General features: G+C 40.5%; 1 protein-coding gene across 4 annotated transcripts in view; it reads left to right on the top strand.

Annotated features, from left to right (window-relative positions):
• Positions 1-18,858, top strand: part of TBCE (tubulin folding cofactor E) — a 70,983-nt gene that overhangs the window by 6,160 nt on the left and 45,965 nt on the right. For 3 of the 4 annotated variants that reach the window (XM_016199857.2, XM_087829068.1, XM_016199856.2), the window contains one exon: positions 10,527-10,657. In XM_016199857.2, the coding sequence (XP_016055343.2) occupies positions 10,555-10,657 (103 nt within the window). In that variant the 5' untranslated portion in view covers positions 10,527-10,554. Of the gene's footprint in view, positions 1-10,526; positions 10,658-18,858 lie in introns of those variants that run through there. The other variant, XM_016199860.2, reaches the window with a different exon arrangement.

Below are 18,858 nucleotides of genomic sequence, written 5' to 3'. Positions count from 1 at the left end.
CCTCCCTCTATCTGAATTTCTGGTAGTCATGACTTAACCACTGAGGTATAGTTCCTCTGATCTTTTTTCCTAAAAAGCGTATATAATAACTCAGGTCCTGGCCGAACTCCTTCTATCTTGTCTTCCCAGGTAATGATCAGCTTCACTCTAAAGTATTCAGCCTCACCTTGGAATTGGGAAAATAGATTCTAATAGGAATCAAGAAATTCAGTAGGTTTGAGAAAAATGGACACTAAACTTTTATAAAGAGGGAAAAATTGCTAATGAAACTGTTAAGATTGGATGCTATTGAGGAGAAAAAGTGATATATAACCAAAGTACTGGAGGAAGTAGCCAAAAGACTTTAGGAAGAGATGCTGTGGCAAAAACACAGTAACTGAACTTGTGGTCTCAAGTCTCCATTCCAGGAAGTTATATACAGTAACAGGAATATCATTAAAATGTGCTGGAATAGGCTCATCACTGGAATGGAAACATTTATCTGTTCACAGCCATATGAGAGATGAAGAGTGTATACCAGGAAGACATGTTTGGAGCCAAGCATAGAGCCACTGGGGTGGAAAGCGCAAGGGATAAAAAGAGTAACAAGTGGATGAGATCCCTCGGTGATGCTGTTGATAATCTGATAAGGGGAGAGTTGTTGCTTTCCTAATACAGATTATAAAAGCCGCACAAAAATAAGTCGTGATGGAAGATCACAGATGTCAAATTCTGCTAGGGGCCATTCTTTCGGGTTTTTTGACCGTGTATGTACCTGGAAGAAACAGAATGAGAGGAAAGATTTCTTTGGATTCTCATCAAGGAGGAAGAAACAGGTGAAGTGGAAGAGCCTGAAGTTCTGTAGGAAAAGACTGTTCTTGAGAGTCTTCCCAGCAAGTATGATGTTGAATGTGGTCAGATGCTTCCTTGGGCATTAGGAAAATATATTTTGAAATGCGGAGATGAAATGCCATGCTCTTAATCATTCAATGTCCCAGTTAAAGCTGAAGCAAATAACAGCTCTATAAAACCTAAAATATTGGGAATTAAATTTCAAGTTATTTTTTAAATTGTGGTAAAATACAGATAACATAAAATTCACCGTCTTTTTTTTTTTTTTTTTTAACATATCTTTATTGATTTCAGAGAGAGGAAAGGAGGGAGAGAGAGAGAAACATCAATGATGAGAGAGTCACTGATCAGCTGCCTAGCCCGCAACCCGGGCTTGTGCCCTGACCAGGAATCGAACCCCAATCTCCTGGATCCTAGGTCAATGCTCAACCGCTGAGTCACGCCTGGCCGGGCAAAATTCACTGTCTTAACCATCTTTTTTTACAGAATAGTTTATTGATTTTTAGAGAGAGAGGGAGGAAGGGAGAAGAGAGAAACATTGACATGAGAGCATAACATCGATTGACTGTCTTCTGCACGTCCCCCTACCAGAGGTCAAATCTGCGACCTGAGCACATTCCCTGACCGGGAATCCAACCAGCAACCTTTCAGTAACCCTGGCCCAGCCACCTGAGCCACAGCGGCCGGCGCAGCAGCTTAACCGCGTTTAAGTATACAGTTCATAGGGTTAAGTACATTCACATTGTGCGACCATCATCACCGTCCATCTCCAGACCTGCATTTTACAAAACACCATAACCATTAAACAACTCCTGTTTCCCCCCCGGCCTCTGGCAACCACCTTTCTACTTTCTGACTCATGAATTTGACTCTTCTGGTACATTTTTCAAATGGAATCATAGTGCTTGTCCTTCCATGACTGGCATAATGTCCTCAAAGTTGATCTGTGTTGTAGCATGTGGCGGAATTTCCTTCCTTTTTAAGGCTGAATAATATTCCAGTGTATGGATAGACCACCTTTTGTTTGTTCATTCATCAGTGGACACTTGGGTTGCATCAGTGGACATTTGTGAATGATACTGCAATGCTTGTGTGCCTCTTTCAGTTCTTTTAAAATTATTTTATTTCAGGAATTATGTAGTCCCATTGTTAAGACAACACCAGAAACCATTCAGCTTTTAAAATCATTAAGAAAAAGATTAATAGACAAATAGGAAAGTGAGTGAAGGGTGTGAACAGGTAGTTCACAGAAGAGGAAATCAAAGCGGATACAAGCTCAGCCTCCCTCATAAAGGGAACACAAATGAAATACATAATTCACTTATCGAACTGACAGATAACCAAGAGTTAGTTAATATTCTGTGACGGACAGGGTTGTGATGTTCCAGGGGCTTATATACTGTTGTTGATGGGACTATAAATCGGTTGAGCCACTGCAGAGGAACATTTGTCATTAGCTATCAGAATTAAAAATGCATGTCCCCCTTGACTCAGCAATGCCTGTTTTGAGACTGTTTCCTGTAGATAGTTTCACACAAAATATAAACTTACAGGCTTAATCCTTCCACTATTGTTTGTAGTAGCAAAACTTTGGAGTACACTGTCAATTTGAGGACTGGTTAAATAAATTATGGTTTACCTATACAAATACAGGGTGGGGCAAAAGCAGGTTTACAGTTGTTCATATGAAAAATAATAAATTCAAGAATAAACTCACTTCCCCGGCCGGGCGTGGCTCAGCGGTTGAGGGTTGACCTAGGATCCAGGCGATCAGGGTTCGATTCCCGGTCAGGGCACATGCCCGGTTGCGGGCTTGATCAATGACTCTCTCATCATTGATGTTTCTATCTCTCTCTCTCCCTCTCCATTCCTCTCTCTGAAATCAATAAAGATATATTTAAAAAAAAAAGAATAAACTCTCAAGTACTCACCATTGTAAACCTACTTTTGCCCCACCCTGTATTATGCAGCCATAAAAAATTTAAAAGCTCATGACATGGCTGTGGTTAAATCTCTAGGTTATATTATTGAATGAAAATGTAAGGAATAGGACCACATATATAGTATGCTACCATTTATAGAAAGAAAAAATATATTTGCTCATAGAAGCATAGAATATGCATGGAAGTGTGTATGAGATGCTAATAAAGTTGTTGCCGGTGGGAAGAGATGACCATCAGGAGTGGAAGGAAGCTTCAGTGTGTCCCTTTTATATTTTTGAGTATCATCAATTTTAAAAATTAAGTGAGAGAGATACTCATAGAAAAATACACGGGGTTACTGACATGGACAAGATGCAGGCTCTTACCAATGACATCTAGCCACATAACAGACCTCAGGAATATTATTAGTACGGCCGAGCCTCAAAATCATGAAAAAAAAACAAAGACAAAAGAAGCCCTTAGGATTGATTTAGACTAAAACGTAGACAAGAAAGTCTACTACTTGGGCGTAGTAATATATTTATTTTACCTTTAATCCTGAACATTTTCAAACCTAGAAAAATGGAGAGAAAAGTATAATGAGCACCCACATACTCATGGCCTTTATTTCATAAGTGTTAATATTTTTCACATTTGATTCATATTTTTAAAATATATTTTAAAAGTAGTGTAACAGATGACAGAAAAATGACAGATTGCTTAAATTTCTTATCTTTTGCCTTTTCTATGGAGAAGGTTCCTGATTTGTCAAAAAAAAAAAAAAATCTAGTTAAAAACACTTTGAAGACAAAAAGAGGTAGGATAATATTTGACCGTTTTAAAATAGTTTCCAGCCCTAGCTGGTTTGGCTCAGTGGTTAGAGCATCGGCCCTCAGACTGAAGGGTCGCAGGTTTGATCCTGGCCAAGGTACCCTTTGGTTGCCGGCAACCAATCCATCTCTCTCTCTCTCTCTTTCTCTCTCTCTCTCTGAAAAGCAGTGGAAAAAAATATCCTCAGGTGAGAATTAAAAAAATAATAAAATAGTTTCCATTCCCAGAGAAATTATATCCAGTAGTTTATGAAAGGACTCACCAATAGGATTACAAACATTTTTTTTTAAAATATGTCTTTATTGATTTTAGAGAGAGGAAGGGAGTTGAGACAGAAACATCAATGATGAGAGAGTCATTGATCGGCTGCCTCCTGCAGGCCCCCGACAGGGGATCCAGCCCACAACCCGGGCATGTGGCCTGACCGGGAATCAAACCCCCATCTCCTGGATCATAGGTTGATGCTCAACTGCTGAGCCATGCCAGCTGGGTTGCAAACATTTTTGTTCATAATCTTTGAAGAGCAATGAACAAGGGAGGTTATTTTCTTTTTTTTAAAAATCTTCACCTGATGATATGTTTTTAATGACTTTTAGAGAGAGAGACGAAGGGGGTGAGAGAGATGTGAGAGAGAAACATCCATCGGTTGCCTCTGGTTTGAACCCCGACCTGGATGGAACCTGAAACCTGGGTATGTGCCCTGACCGGGAATGGAACCAGCGACCTTTTGGTGTACAGGCGATGCTCCAACCACCTGAGCCACCCAGCCAGGGCGAGGAAGTTATAATTTCTAAGAAAGATGTTTGTGTACACTTAGGAGGTAGTAATCTCAGGAGCTGGGAAGAGTTCAGTCAGTTTTGCAAAATTCACCTCCTGCTCTGGGTTGTGGTTTCCTGGTGAGCCAGGGAGCTTCCTAGGGAGCATTCAGTGCATTATTTCCTCCCCTTCGTCATTCTCCTTTTCTGCCTCAGTATTGTTAATAGAAAAAATAATTACCTGTTCCAAAAATATTCATACAACTTTGAGGTGTATAAGTTTATTTTTATTTATTTTTTAAAAATATATCTTTATTGATTTCAGAGAGAAGAAAGGAGAGGGAGAGAGAGAGAGAGAAACATCAGTGATGAGAGAGTCATTGATCGGCTGCCTCCTGCACGCCCCCAACTAGGGATCAAGCCCGCATCCCGGGCATGTGCCCTGACCGGGAATCGGACCCTGATCGCCTGGATCCTAGGTCAACACTCAACCCCTGAGCCATGCCCGGCTGGGCGAGGTGTATAAGTTTAAAAGTGGGTCTCCCTTCTCTTACCCCACCCCCTTTGTGGGATTGGATTGACAGAGCATATCCCTGACTGGCAGTGTATTTTGATTTCAGTGAAGCATTTTGCAAAGTTCGTGATATTTTTGAATGTGAGCTGGATAATAGGAGGTCTTGTAACTAAGAAGTTTTACCCACAGCTTTTATGGGTTTCTGTCTTTGGTCACTGTCTTATGTATTCTTTTTTTTGTCTTCATTTTTAACAAAATTGCACAGGACAAAGCCGAGAGGGATAGTTAATATGTTGGGTTATTGGATATTTAATATGTAAATGTGAAGTCCTACATTTATACGTAATATTATAATGTATTAAGTCCTGTCTCAAAAATTAGCTGTCTAAATGCAGGATAGAGAAGACCCAGTTGGAAAGCTCTTGATGGGAGTTTGTAACACTTTGTAGAAACAAGTAAACAGAAGGTTTTCTCTTGGTGTTACTGTCAATAAATAACTTTTTTTTTTGATGAATAATTTGGTCATGGCTTTCTTCAATCTTAAACATATTTATTTACTTTGAATAACTGTCTCAAGAATTTTTCCAAGATCTGTACTTCAAAGGACAGTAATAATTTTAAAATGAAAGCTGTTATTAACTGTTTTCTTTGGGATAGTAAGAAATGAAAACATATAACAATAGAGAAATGATTAAGTAAATTGTGGTATCCATATGTCAACATTAAAGTGATTAAAATGATGATTCTGTGGCTGTATAGAAAAATGTTTATAGACTGTTAATAAAGGAAGTAGAACAGAAATTAGATACCTGTTGCAATAAAATTCTATTTACATGTTAATGAAAATTGAAAGGGCATTTAAAACTATTGAAAACTCTTTTATGGGTAATGTAATTATAGTGAAATTTAAACATTTTAATTTTATGATCAGAAGGTTATAGCGACTCAAAAATGGCTATGGAGTTTATTTCATTGCAGTCTTCATAGTAGGCAATAGCCTTTCCCATGAACAGGGGCAAAAGAGAATGAATGTTATGCTGCACTAATAGGAAAATTATGTTCAGGCCATTGAAACCATATATAGGTCAAGTCACACTTGGAATATAGTTTTCAGTTTTAGGTATTGTATTTTAAGAAAAGGATCTGTAAATGACTTATGGAGGGGAACTTGGAACTCAGATGTTCACTGGGGAAAGAGTTCTGGGAGGTGGGGGCAGGAAGAGGAAAGAGAAGTAATAATTCAGTGGTTAAATAGTAAGTGTCAGCTGGGACAGGTAGAGTTTGATTCTCTATGGCTGCAGAGGGCAGAGTAAAATCAAGGTGAAAACAGGAGGTATATTTCATCTCCTCTTAAAGAGTTATTATCTGACAAGTAGAGTCACCAGAAAATTAAATGGGCTATCTTCATTAGTTAGTGAGCAAGTGTATTTAAATAAAAGGCATTCATCCTAACCAAGGCTTGATTGGCACCTGGATAAACCTAGCCGAGAACAGTGACATGCCACTCACGTTCAGGTGACCAGGAGAGGGCCCAGTGCAGACAACTAGAGAAAACATAATTAGGTGGGCAGCTGACTTCAGGACGGTTTGACTAAGCACTAAAATAGGAGGAGGGGCTGGGTTGGGGGTGATCCAAGTGGTGGTGTTAGCAACAGGCAGTGGACGTCTAGGGTAGGCCAGTAAGTAGCATCCAGTGGGTCTAACAACGGGCTACAGTGACTCACTGGGTGACTGGCCAGAGGGAGAGGGTATGGTCTTTGGTACCAAGATAGAGTTGGTTTCTAGATCCTCACAGAGGATCACAGTATCAGAAAACAAGTCATTAGAAGGGTTAAGAGACTAGACAGGGTTATCAAAAATATCAACTTGATGCGGAGCCAATTAATTACTGACCTTAGACATCTGTACCTAATGATCTAAAGTCCTATGGGCCCAGCATACAGGTGGAAATGAAAAGAATTGTTGCCCGGCTGGCATGGCCCAGTGGTTAAGCATTGACCTATGATCCAGGAGATTGCCGTTCGATTCCCTGTCAGGTCACATGCCCGGGTTTCAGTCTTGATCCCCAGTGGGGGGGGAGGGGGGCATATAGGAGGCAGCCAATCAATGACTCATCATTGATGTTCCTGTCTCTCTCCCTCTCCCTTCCTGTCTCTGAAATCAATAAAGACATTTAAAACAAACAAAAGACAGAAAAGAATTGTTACTAGAGGTCAAGTAGGACCCAGCAGGGGAAGGAACTTTATAATTCATGAATTCCTTACCCATACTAAGGAGTAAGGAATAATGAGAATGACTTCCTAGTGTCTTCACCCCTCATTTCTGCTGTTGTGCCACTTGGTTTCCTGGCTCACCAGTTCACCACTGCCCCGAACTTCTCACCAAGACATTCTCACTGTTGGCCTGAGCTCTAAGGTGGGGCCCTGCAGACAGCGGGACCTGGTTGTGAGTTTCTGGATTTGCATAACCCCTGCACACTCTAGTTCAATTGCTGAGCCACGATGGCTGGGCTAAAAATATTTTTTATTGATTATTTTCGCGAGAGAGCCAGGGAGAGGGGCAGAGAGAGAGAGAAACATTGATATGAGAGCTATACATAGATCAGCTGCCTCGTGCATGTCCCATACCAGGGATCAAAACCACAACCGAGGCATGTACCCTGACTGGGAATTGAACCGGGAACCCTTCAGTGCATGGTTCATTGCCCAACTGAGCAGCACCAGGGCTCATCGGAACTGTTTTTGACTATTTGTCTTTTGCTTTTCAAAATTAGGCAGGTTGAGGCCCCTTCCTGACTGCCCTGTTTTCGTCAAAATTCAGCCCCATTTTGAGACGGGTCTTCTCATAGGAATTGGGGGAAATGTTTTTACGAGAAGCTGAAGAACCAGATTGAGAGAACCCAATACGGAAACTCGACAAGAGATATAAAATGCTCAGATTATTCTTTTGTGTGGAAACAGACAACTCCAGTAACAGATGAAATCTCTATTTCATTTAAAAAAGATAACAAAGGTAGAGAAGTAATAATACCAGAGACTTCAGCTGTCTACGTGCTGGTGGAATGTAGGTGTTATCGGGAATGTGACTTTAACCCAAGATGATTTAATTGGCAGTGTATGCTTTTCTTATTTTGTACATATTTTATGTGGTAATATTATTAAAATAGAAAAGTATTTTGTTTGATAGTACTGTAATTTGTGGTCATTTCAAAATCCTTTTGCTATAACATTGCTAAGGTTTTATAATTGAAACCAAGTTTCACTTAGACAAAGCTCACTAGCACAGAACAGGAGATTTACAAGCCCTCCTCTCCTCTTGCAGGATCTCTGTGGCCTCTGCAGCCTCTGATACTGTTACTCAATTGTTCTCACTACCCTTAGATTCCAAGACACCGACTCTGGTTTTCTTTTATTGTTTCCAGCTTTCCTCCTCTAATTCTTCTAGGGGTTTCTTCCTCTCCCTTAAATTTTCTTTTTTTTTATTGATTGATTTGCGAGAGGGAGAGGGAGAGAGAGAGAGGCATTGATTTGTTGTTCCACTTATTTGTGCATTCATTGGTTGCTTCTTGTGTGTGTCCTGACCAGGGTTTGAACCTGGAACCTTGGTGTATCGGTACGATGCTCTAACCAACTGAGCTACCTGGCCAGGGCCATCTCCCTTTTAAATATTCTATTTCCCCAGGGCCCTGTCATCAACCCTCTTTTCTGTCCACCTGATATGATACACTTTTGATCTCATCTACTTTCATAGTATCAGTTATAAATTGTGTGAATGGCTCCCAAGTATACATGTCTAGTAAAAACATGCCTTTTGAACTAGAGATCTACATCCATCGTGACATTCTATAGACACCTCCTAACTCAGGGTCTTCCCTCCCCAACTCAAGCCTCCCCTTATATTTCTCATTGCAGTGTTTGGCACCACCATCTACCCAAAACAAAATACTGAGTCTTCCTGGTCTTCCATTTTATCATTTCTTTCTTTTTTTAAAATGTTTTTATTGACTTCAAATAGAGGAAGGAAGAGGGAGAGAGAGATAGACACATTAATGATGAGAGTCATGGATTAGCTGCCTTCTGCAGGCCCTCTACTGGGGATCGAGCCTGCAACCTGGGCACATGCCTTGACCAGGAATTGAGCCCTGGCCTCCTGGTTCATGGGTTGATGCTCAACCATTAAGCCACACCGGCCAGGCCCATTTCATCATTTCTATCCATTTAATCACCAAACCCTGTTTATTCTAGCTCTTAACTTTCTCTGAAACCTACACTCTTCTCTCAGGTCTACCTGGCACTGGGCTGTAAGCAGAGGCAGGAATCATATATGTATGGTTCCTATGGTGTGAGTCCCAGCACTGTAGCTAGCGTGCAGTCAGTGCTCAGTGTGTTGAGTGAGTAGATGGAGGCCAATGCCTTGGCTGAATTACAGCAACATTTCCCTAAGTGGCCACTGTGTTTCTTACGTCCTTTCAATGTATTGCCTATACTGCCACTGGCATGATATATCTAAAATACAGTCCTAAAATACCTGTGAATATTTTAATGTGTATTTAAAAGATTTTTTAAAGGCTTTAAAAAATTATAAGCGTTATACTATTTGGTTATAATGCTAAAAATTTAACAATTATTCTTTCCTTTTTTTTACAAAATAATTTTTTTTTATTAGCCTTACTGGAAACCACTGTTGTTTAATATATCATTCAATATCTAATTTTGTTCAAATTTAAAATTTTCTCACTTCTCTTTTTAAAAAATTACAGTCTAAAAAATTATAATCCAAATAAAGTCCCTATGTTGCAATTGGTTGATGTATCTCAAGTTTCTTTTAACCTCTTTGATGTCTCTCCACCTGTTTGTTTTTCTTCTGCATCTCATTTGTTGAAGAAACCAACTTGTTTGTCCCGTGGAGTTTCCCACTGTCTGGACTGCAGCTGACTCAGTCTTTTGCTTTCCCGTGACGTGGGCCTTGGATCTAGTTATCAGTCCTAGACAGGTGGTGCTTTTCTCTCAGGCTCCTTTTAAGGCCTCTTTATTTTTAAGGTTCTGTGTTTTTATTAGTTTAATTTTTTATCATTGTTCATCATATGTGTTGCTTCCCATATCTGTGGACTTGTGTTTCCCTCCTGAGGAGAGAACACTGTGCATGTTGCCGATTTCCTCCCTCTCCCCCTCCCTTTTTTAAATCCTCGCCCAAGGATGTGCTTTTTCATTGACTCTAGAGGAAGGAAGAGGGAGAGAGAGAGAAAGAGACATCCACTGGTTGCCTCACGCACATACCCTGACCCGGAATCAAATCCTCAGCCCTTCGGTGTATGGGACAGCGCCCACCCAACTGAGCCACCCGGCCAGGGCTCCACTCCCTTTTCTCCGTCACTTTCTCTCTTCTCTGTCCTTCCCACCCCTCCAGTAAGTGACAGAATTCACAAGTCACGTGATGTGAGCTAACTGGAGTTAAACAAGATTTAAAAAATACATCAGATTATCCAAATATTGTTCGTAAAGTCAAATCAAATGACCAGAGTATGGTACATAAAACTATTAGGTTCTCCTCACCAAAGTTTGAACACTAAATTGGTCAGCAGCATTGACATCATGAATATCTACATGAAGTTTGAAACCATTTATTTAAAAGAATTTTAATAAGTTCTTGTCAATGTTGTACTTTTCTTCCTAGATCTCATATTTTGGATTCTGGCTGTATTATGATGAATGACACGTTGACATCAGATGTCATTGGTCAAAGGGTTGCAGTTAATGGAGAGCGTGCAACAGTGCGCTTTTATGGCCCTGTCCCTCCTGTGGCGGGTAATGTATGACTTGTGTGTATTTAGTAATTTCGTGTTTCTGTGTAGGCTTTTCAATAGTGCTGTATTAAGCCAATTTTGAGGAAACTAATAACCAACTTAATGATGCCTCCTATATACAGTTTTATTTGATGACAATATCCTGTGGTATCTATGGTTTTATTTACTTACACAATTTAATTATTTAGTGTTGCTATTTCATATTAATTCCACCTTAAAATATCTTCTGAGTAAACTTTAAATAACAAAAATGTCTTGGGGGGGTGGGGTTGAGGTGGAGGGGGTCAATGGGGGAAAAGAGAAATAAAAACAAAAAAAATCTTGAATTATCATAATCCTAAACTCAAAAACTAAGTAATTTATGAAATATCTTTTTTCATTAATCCATGTGTATCTATATGTATTTAATGTAGTTTAAATTGCTATAAATACAATTTCGTGTTACCTTTTTTTTCACTTATTATTTGGAATATATTTATTTGTGTTTCTACAGTATCATTCTACTTGTATTTTTTTAATTGAGATATTGGTTTCAGGTGTACAACATAATGATTCGATATTTGTATATATTGTGATGTGATCACCACAGTAAGTCTGGTTAACATCCATCATGATATATTGTTACAGATTTTTTTCTTGTGATAAGAACTTTTAAGATCTACTTTATTAGCTCCCTGCAAGTATACAATACAGTAGTATTAACTGTAGTGACCACACTGTGCATTACATCCCCATTACTAACTGTAGTCTCCTTGCTGTGAATTAAAACTGGAAGACTACACCTTTTGAATCCCTTCATGCATTTCATGCATTTCTTCCACCCCGAACCCCCCAAACTCTGCCTCTGGCAACCACCAATCTGTTCTCTGTATCTATGAGTTCTTTTTTAAGATTCCACCTGTAAGTGAATTACATGGTATTTGTCTCTCTGTCTGACTTATTTCACTTAGCATACTGCTTTCAAGGTCTATCCATGTTGTCAAAAGTGGCAAGATAGCCTTCCTTTTTATAGCTGTTAGTTTACGTTGTGTGTGTATATACCACGTGCTTTCTGTCAGTCCTCTGTTGGTGGATGCTTCAGTACTCCCATGTCTCGGCTACTGTGCATGACTGTACATACTCCCATGTGCCACCGACAGTACATGAGCCCTTTACTCCACATCCTCACCAGCACTTGTCATTTCTTGCCTTTTTGATACTAGCCATTCTGACAGGTGTGAGGTGAAATCTCATTGTGGTTTGGATTTGTATCTCCCTGATTATTAGTGATGTTGAGCACCTGTTCATGTACCTTTTGGCCATCTGTATTTCTTCTTTGGAAAGATATCTGTTTGGACCCTCTGCCCATTTTTTAATTAGATTGTTTGGGAGTTTTTGCTGTAGATTTGTATGAGTTCTTTATATATTTTGGGTATTAACTCCTTGTCAAATACATGATTTGCATATATTTTCTCCCATTGAGTAGGTTGCCTTTCATTCTTTTGCTGGTTTTCTTGTAATTTCTAGTTTTATACTTTTGTAAATAACAGTAAATATTTGAGTATCTTCTATATATTAGGAACTGGCTGTATCTTCTATATATTAGGAACTGTTCTGAATCGGTTCAGGGAGATTCAGTGACATACTTAGGTCAGAGGGTCTCAAAGCAAGGTCCCTGACCAGTATCAGCATCACTTGGTTACTTGTTAGAAATGCAAATTCTTAGGCCTCACTCCAGGACTACTGAACCAAAAACTCTGGAGGGGGAGCCCAACAATCTGTGTTTTAAGAAGCCCTTTGGGGGATTCTGATACTCACTAAGGTTTGAGAACCACTGAACTAGATGGGCCTCTGCCTTCATGGACCTAAAGTTACTGTGGAAGTCTTTTACCTGACCCCGTGGGGCACTCTGAAACTAGGATGGCCTTCAGCCTTTCCTACTTAAACATACTTAATATGGAGAGGGCATTTTTCCTTGTGTGACTGGGATTATTCATAAATTGAAAGAGAAAGTAGCATTTAACCTTAAGTCAGCTGATTAGCAACCTTAATTGCTAATTAAGCAATCACTGTGTGCCAGGTGCTTTCACTTATGCTCTCTACTTTGAACGTTGTAACACCTCTAAAATACAGACTCTGTTAGTCCCACTTTTGTTGTTGTTAATCCTCCTCAGAGGATATTTTTTCCATTGATTTTTTTTTTGAGAGAGTGAAAGGGAGGGATAAAAGGGAGAGGGAGAAAGAGGGAGAGAGAAACATCAATGTGAGAGGACACATCAGTTGGTTGCTTCCCGCACGTGCCCTGAGCCAGGATGGAACCTGCAACCCTTGACTGGGAATTGAACCTGTGACCCTTTGGTGCACAGGCCAATGGTCTAACCTTGGAGCCATGCCAGCCAGGGCAGTCCCATTTTTTTTAATAGATGAGAGCAAGACTCAGGTCTCAAAGCTTTCATATAGCAAAGCTGTGCTTCAGAGTTCGTGTCCTTTCCACCCTATTGCGTCTCAAAAATATGAATATTTTAAGGTTCTTGATGTATGTTGCCAAATTGCTGTCTGAAAGTAGTGGATCAATGTCCAGTACTTGGAAATGTCCAATACCTCAGTTCTCTGGGAAGCTGATTCAGATGGAGATTTACATTCAGGAAGTTTAGTGTTCAGAAAGTTTATTAAGAGTACCCTTGGGATCAATCCTAATGGAAGGAAAGGGAGCAGGATTGGGTGGAGGGAGAAGTTGGGCTGTGATGGGATCTGGTCAAAGGTGCATCTGACCCTGTGGGGCACTCTGAAGCCTTGTCTTTCTTAGTTGAGATGAGGCCTGGGCATTTACACCTTTGTGGTGATCTGTCATTAGGTTGCCCTAGGAAGGGGGTGTGCCCTTGAGCAAGGTGATTTTTCCAGTGCAGACAATTCTGAAAGGGGCCACAGTGGAAGGCTAACCTACTAAAACCAGCATTCGCAGCAGCTGAAGGAAATAAGCTCAGCTCCTAAAGGCAGACTGGAGGGGTGCAGCGCAAGTACAGTAATACAGTTGGAAGCAACTTAACAGTAGTTTAGCGAACATGAGGTCGTGCTTGCTATTTTAATTCATTAAGTTGCCTGTGAGTTTGACACATTTTTCATATATGTATCATGAGGCAATTCCCCCCCCCCCCCTGAAAATTACAACTGTGCAAAGAGGGAGCGGCCTTACGCTTATTCCTTACTATCTCATATGGGGCGTGCTTTCTCTCCGTGACTTTACCTCAGCTGATACTGTTGGGTTTCTCGTAGAGATCACCTGATGGGATTGGTACAGAGAGGCAGAGAAATTGAACACAGATTTAGTAATTACTCCTGGGTTACTGCACTGAATGTTGCTGTAGTGTTGTTGCCACAGCTAAATGAGTTTCAGTATTTAAAGCACTTGGACCAGTTACTGGTGCACAGTGTTAGCTGTTGTAAATAAACATGTAAAAATTACTTTAAAAAGAAATACAACGACAACAGCAAAGAAATACAACAGTCCTAATGTTTGGCAATTGGCAACTTGTGGTTGGAAATTTAACTTCCTGAGCTAGAATCATACATGGATTTAAATAAATGTTATGTCTTAAAAGTGTTTAGATGGAAGTAAAGATGATGATGGGCTGTGGTGGGCAGGATACCCTACCCCCCCCCTCCCCCCCCCGGGTCTCCAGACCCTGGGGCACTGTGTTAGGTTACTTGTGGCAGAAGAGAATTAGGGTGGCAGGTGGATTAAGGTTGCTCATCAGTGACTGGAAGATAGGGAGGTGACGCAGGTGGGCCCAATGGCAGCACCAGGGTCTTAGCAGAATCGGGAGGCGGAAGAACTGCGCGAGTGGGAGGTGAGCGGAGGTGACTGCGGGCTGTGAAGGTGGCGGGGCCCGGCCTGGAACCTGTGCGCCTCTAAAGCGGGAAAGGGCGCGGGTTTTCCTCTGAGCCTGTAGCGGGCACCCCCGGCGGCGCCTGCATCGCGGCCCAGCGAGACCCTCCTCTGACTTGACCTTCAGAGCTGTCAGGTGGCCTGTGTTGTTTTAGAGCAGCCACAGGAACCAGTGCTCACCTGGGCAGTTGCGTGACCGGCTCTAAAGCGTCGCTTGTGGAGGTGCCGGGGCCGGGGCCCGAGCGGAGGGAAGGAGCCCGAGAGGCCGGGACCGCGCGCCTCCCGGGCCGGGCGGGACCCCAGGGAGACGCCAAGGGCGGCGGGGGGCGGCGCCCGTCTGGGTCCCGCCGCGGCCTCCGGGGGACCCGCGGACGTCCCGACCCAGCAGGGGACGCGGGGACCGGGCGCGGAGAGAGGAAGGGGCGCGCCGCCGCCCTGTCGTCTGGCTCCTCGCTGCGCCCGTGGGTGCGCGCCGCTGGCGTCTCCCTCCAGTCGCGCGTGGTTTTCCTCTGGTGCCGTTCATCGTTCCTACTCCCATTTTACCTGCGTTTTCTTCCTCCTGTCGCCAGGGAATGAGATTTCCTGCGTTGATTCTCTGCATTACTTTTTGTCTTCCTTGCAGTTGTGGTGTTGTTGGGAGAATTGTGTTGTCTGTCTGTCAGATTTCCCATGTCCTGGATTTTTCTGATCGCATCCCCGGGTGTCCTTACGCTTTTCTGTCCTGTGGTTGCATGTGGTCCGTCACGCAGGCGGTGGGCATCTCAGCCGGGGAGCGCGTAATGTCCGGTTGTATCTGTTTGGGGGTGTTAGCAGCTATTGATGAATGTTGCGTACATCCATTATTTCATTTTGGGTTGTGAAGTGACGAAATTCTAACGGTTTTCTTTTTTTTTTTTTATCATTCTTCTGGGATGAGACAAGTAGCGTATATTGTGAAACTCTTCCCTGTATTACTTGGTTCCCAAAACAGCTGGGTGATTGAAAGGCAAATGTCTGATTCTTTCCTTTTATTGATTGATCTTCATCATCATGAGTCGAGTCCCTAGAAGACCAATGAACTTTTAAAAATGTTTATAAGTCATGGGTTTAAACATATTTGATAAGTTTTGGTCCATTGCTCTTATCATCATTGACGTTCAGCCTGTCCCATCTTTGGCCAGTAGGGATTCCTCCACATTGGCTCCTGAGTATATTTGATGTCACCTGATGGTTTTTGACTGTTTCCTTCCTGATATGATACAAAAGCTATCAGATGTGCAAGAGTCATGTTAGACATTGTTTGCCTTACATCACAGTCAGCCTTTTCTCTAAGAGTCTATTTACTTATTATTTTTTAAATATTTTAGTAGCAAATAACATTTGGAGGCCACAATCTGAGCTCTAGATGTGCTCATTGCTACTGGGTTGGTCATTGTTTTTAGGCCCTTTTTAGTGGACAGAGCTATATTTGCAGGATTAATTCTTAGAAGTAGAATAGATTTAAGAACATGTGTATTTTTTCTACGTATTATAAAAAGTCTCAAACAGAAAAATAGAATGGTATAAGGGACACCTGTATCTATTTGTTTTCAACTTAACAGTTCACATTTTGCCATATTTGCTTCATTTATTTTTTGCTTAAGGATTTTAAATTAAATTATATACATTATGGCATTTCATCCCTAAATCACCATGCATCTCTAAAAAATAAGTACACTTTCTTATTAAATAGTATACATTTTACACTTAAATTTGATTCATATTGTCATTTTGGTGAATAGAGATTTTAAACCAATAAATAAATCAGATTATTGAAAAACTTTGTTCTAGCCCGGCCGGGCATGGCTCAGCGGTTGAGCGTCGACCTAGGATCCAGGCGATCGGGGTTTGATTCCCGGTCAGGGCACATGACCGGGTTGTGGGCTCGATCAGTGACTCTCTCATCACTGATGTTTCTGTCTCTCTCTCTCCCTCCCCTTTCCTCTCTCTGAAATCAATAAAGATATATTGAAAAAAAAAAAAAGAATAAAAAAGAAAAACTTTGTTCTAATTAACCTCTTGAGTGATAGTCCTTGAAGATTAGTCCACTCCAAGGTGGAGTGGTTCCGTTTTTTAAAATGAATAATCATATGGTTCTTCAAAATTATAGGTCTTTCAATCTGCTGTTCATGCCATCACAATTCTACACTAGCTTTTTTCCTGATGAATTTTAAATATGAGTTTCTTGGTATCCTATATAAAAAAATCTGTATCTAATTTTTATTGTTTGAAAGTCTTTTTTTAATTTTCAACCAAAGAGGAAAAGTTGTTTAACACCTTAAGACTTTTGTAGTGTTTATTTACCTACTGTAGGCTTTTGGAAATTATTTATGATCAGTTATATAGGCCAAGGTGTTTTTTAAAATAACATTTATTGATTGTACTTTGTTAGTGTTTTATTGCTGCTGTTATTCCAAAGTTTTTAATGTTCTTTCATAGCCTGTTTTGAAATAATACATTGAGAATGAGCCAACATAGATGATCTTGTAGCAAATCTCCACATAAAGAAGATTGAAATCATATCAAGCATCTCAGATCACCATAGCATGAAATTAGAATCAACTACAGTAAAAACTCAAAAACATTCAAACACATGGAGGCTAAATAACATGTTATTAGACAATGAATGGGTTACCAATAAGATCAAGAAAGAAATCAAAAACTTCCTGGCAACAAATGAAAATGAACACACAACCCAAAATCTATGGGACACAGTGAAAGCAAGTCCTAAGGGAAGTTCATAGCACTGCAGGCCTCCCTCAGAAAGGAAGACAACATCAAGAATTAGAAGGTTCCTCTGTGAAGCTGTCCAGACCAGGGCTTTTGTTTGTTGGGAGTTTTTTTTATTACTGCTTTGACTTCATCAGTTGTTATTGGTCTATTCAGGTTTTCTGATTCTTCCTGATTCAGTTTTGCATGATTTCATTCTTATGTGGAATCTAATAAACAAAACAGACTGAGAAACAAAATAGATCGAGAGACATAGAAGCATGGAGCAGACTGATGAATCTCAGTGGGAAGGTGGGGGTGGGGGAGTAGGTGAGGAGAGATTATTCAAAAAACTTATATGCATATGTGCATAACCCATGGACACAGGCAATAGAGTGGTGAACGCCTGGGGGGGGGGGTGGATGCGGGGTGGAGGGGATCCGTGGGGAAAAAAGGGGGAAGAGCTGTAATACTTTCAATAATAAAGACAAATTTAAAAATTAAAAAAATAAAATCGTTGAAGTCATAAAAAAAAAAAATCATCAGTTGGCTGCCTCCTGCATGCCCCCTACTGGGGATCAAGCCCATAGCCTGGGCATGTGCTGTGACTGGGAATCAAATTGGCGACCCCTTGGTGCACATTGTGATGCTCAACCACTGAGCCACACCAGCCGTGCGGAAGTAAGATATTTTTTAATGTTAGAGATTATTGTTTTTGCTGCTGTTGTGAATTTTCAAAAAGTATTCCTTAGGACACTTAATTTCTATCTTTTGGAAAATCATCATAATATTTTGATTTTTTTTTTTTTAAACAACCCGTGGAACTTTATTAACCCTATCCTTTGTCTTTACAGAAGAATTAATTGTAACAACATGGTATAATATAACATATTGACATATTATAAGATGACATATATAGGATGGCTTTATATAATGACATAGTATTTTATATATATCACATTATAGAGTTACTTTTTAAAACATCTTTTCATTTCTTTGTGGTAAATTATACATAATATAAATTTTACCATTTTAACCATCATCTTTTTAAAATTAAAATAAATATGTTTTTATTGATTTTAGATGAAGGGAGAAGGAGAGAGAGAGAGAAACATCAATGATGAAAGTCATTGATCGGCTGCCTCCTGCACGCCCCCTGCTGGGGACTGAGCCCACACCAGGGCATGTGCCCTGACTGGGAATCAAATCTTGATCTTCAGGTTCATGGGTCAACACTAAACCACTAAGCCACGCCAGCCGGGCCATTTTAACCATCTTTAAGTGTACAGCTTTGTGGTATTAAGTACATTTAAAATGTGCAACCATCACCACCATCCATCTCCTGAACTTTTTCTTTCTTTTTTTAAACTTTAAATTTTTTAATTTTTAATTACAATATTATTGTTTCAGGTGTACAACCCAGCAACCAGACATTATGTAACTTACTAAGTGATCATCCCAGTAAATCTAGTACACATCTGACACCATACATAGTTATTACAGTATTATTGACTATATCGTCTAGGCTGTACTTTATATCCCCGTGACTATTCTGTAACTACAAATTTGTACTTTTTAATCTCTCCATCTTTTTCACCCATCCCTCAACC

This window comes from Miniopterus natalensis, chromosome 21, assembly GCF_054644295.1.
Source record: "Miniopterus natalensis isolate mMinNat1 chromosome 21, mMinNat1.hap1, whole genome shotgun sequence".
Taxonomy (NCBI): domain Eukaryota; kingdom Metazoa; phylum Chordata; class Mammalia; order Chiroptera; family Miniopteridae; genus Miniopterus; species Miniopterus natalensis.
This window is presented reverse-complemented; position numbering and strand designations above follow the sequence as displayed.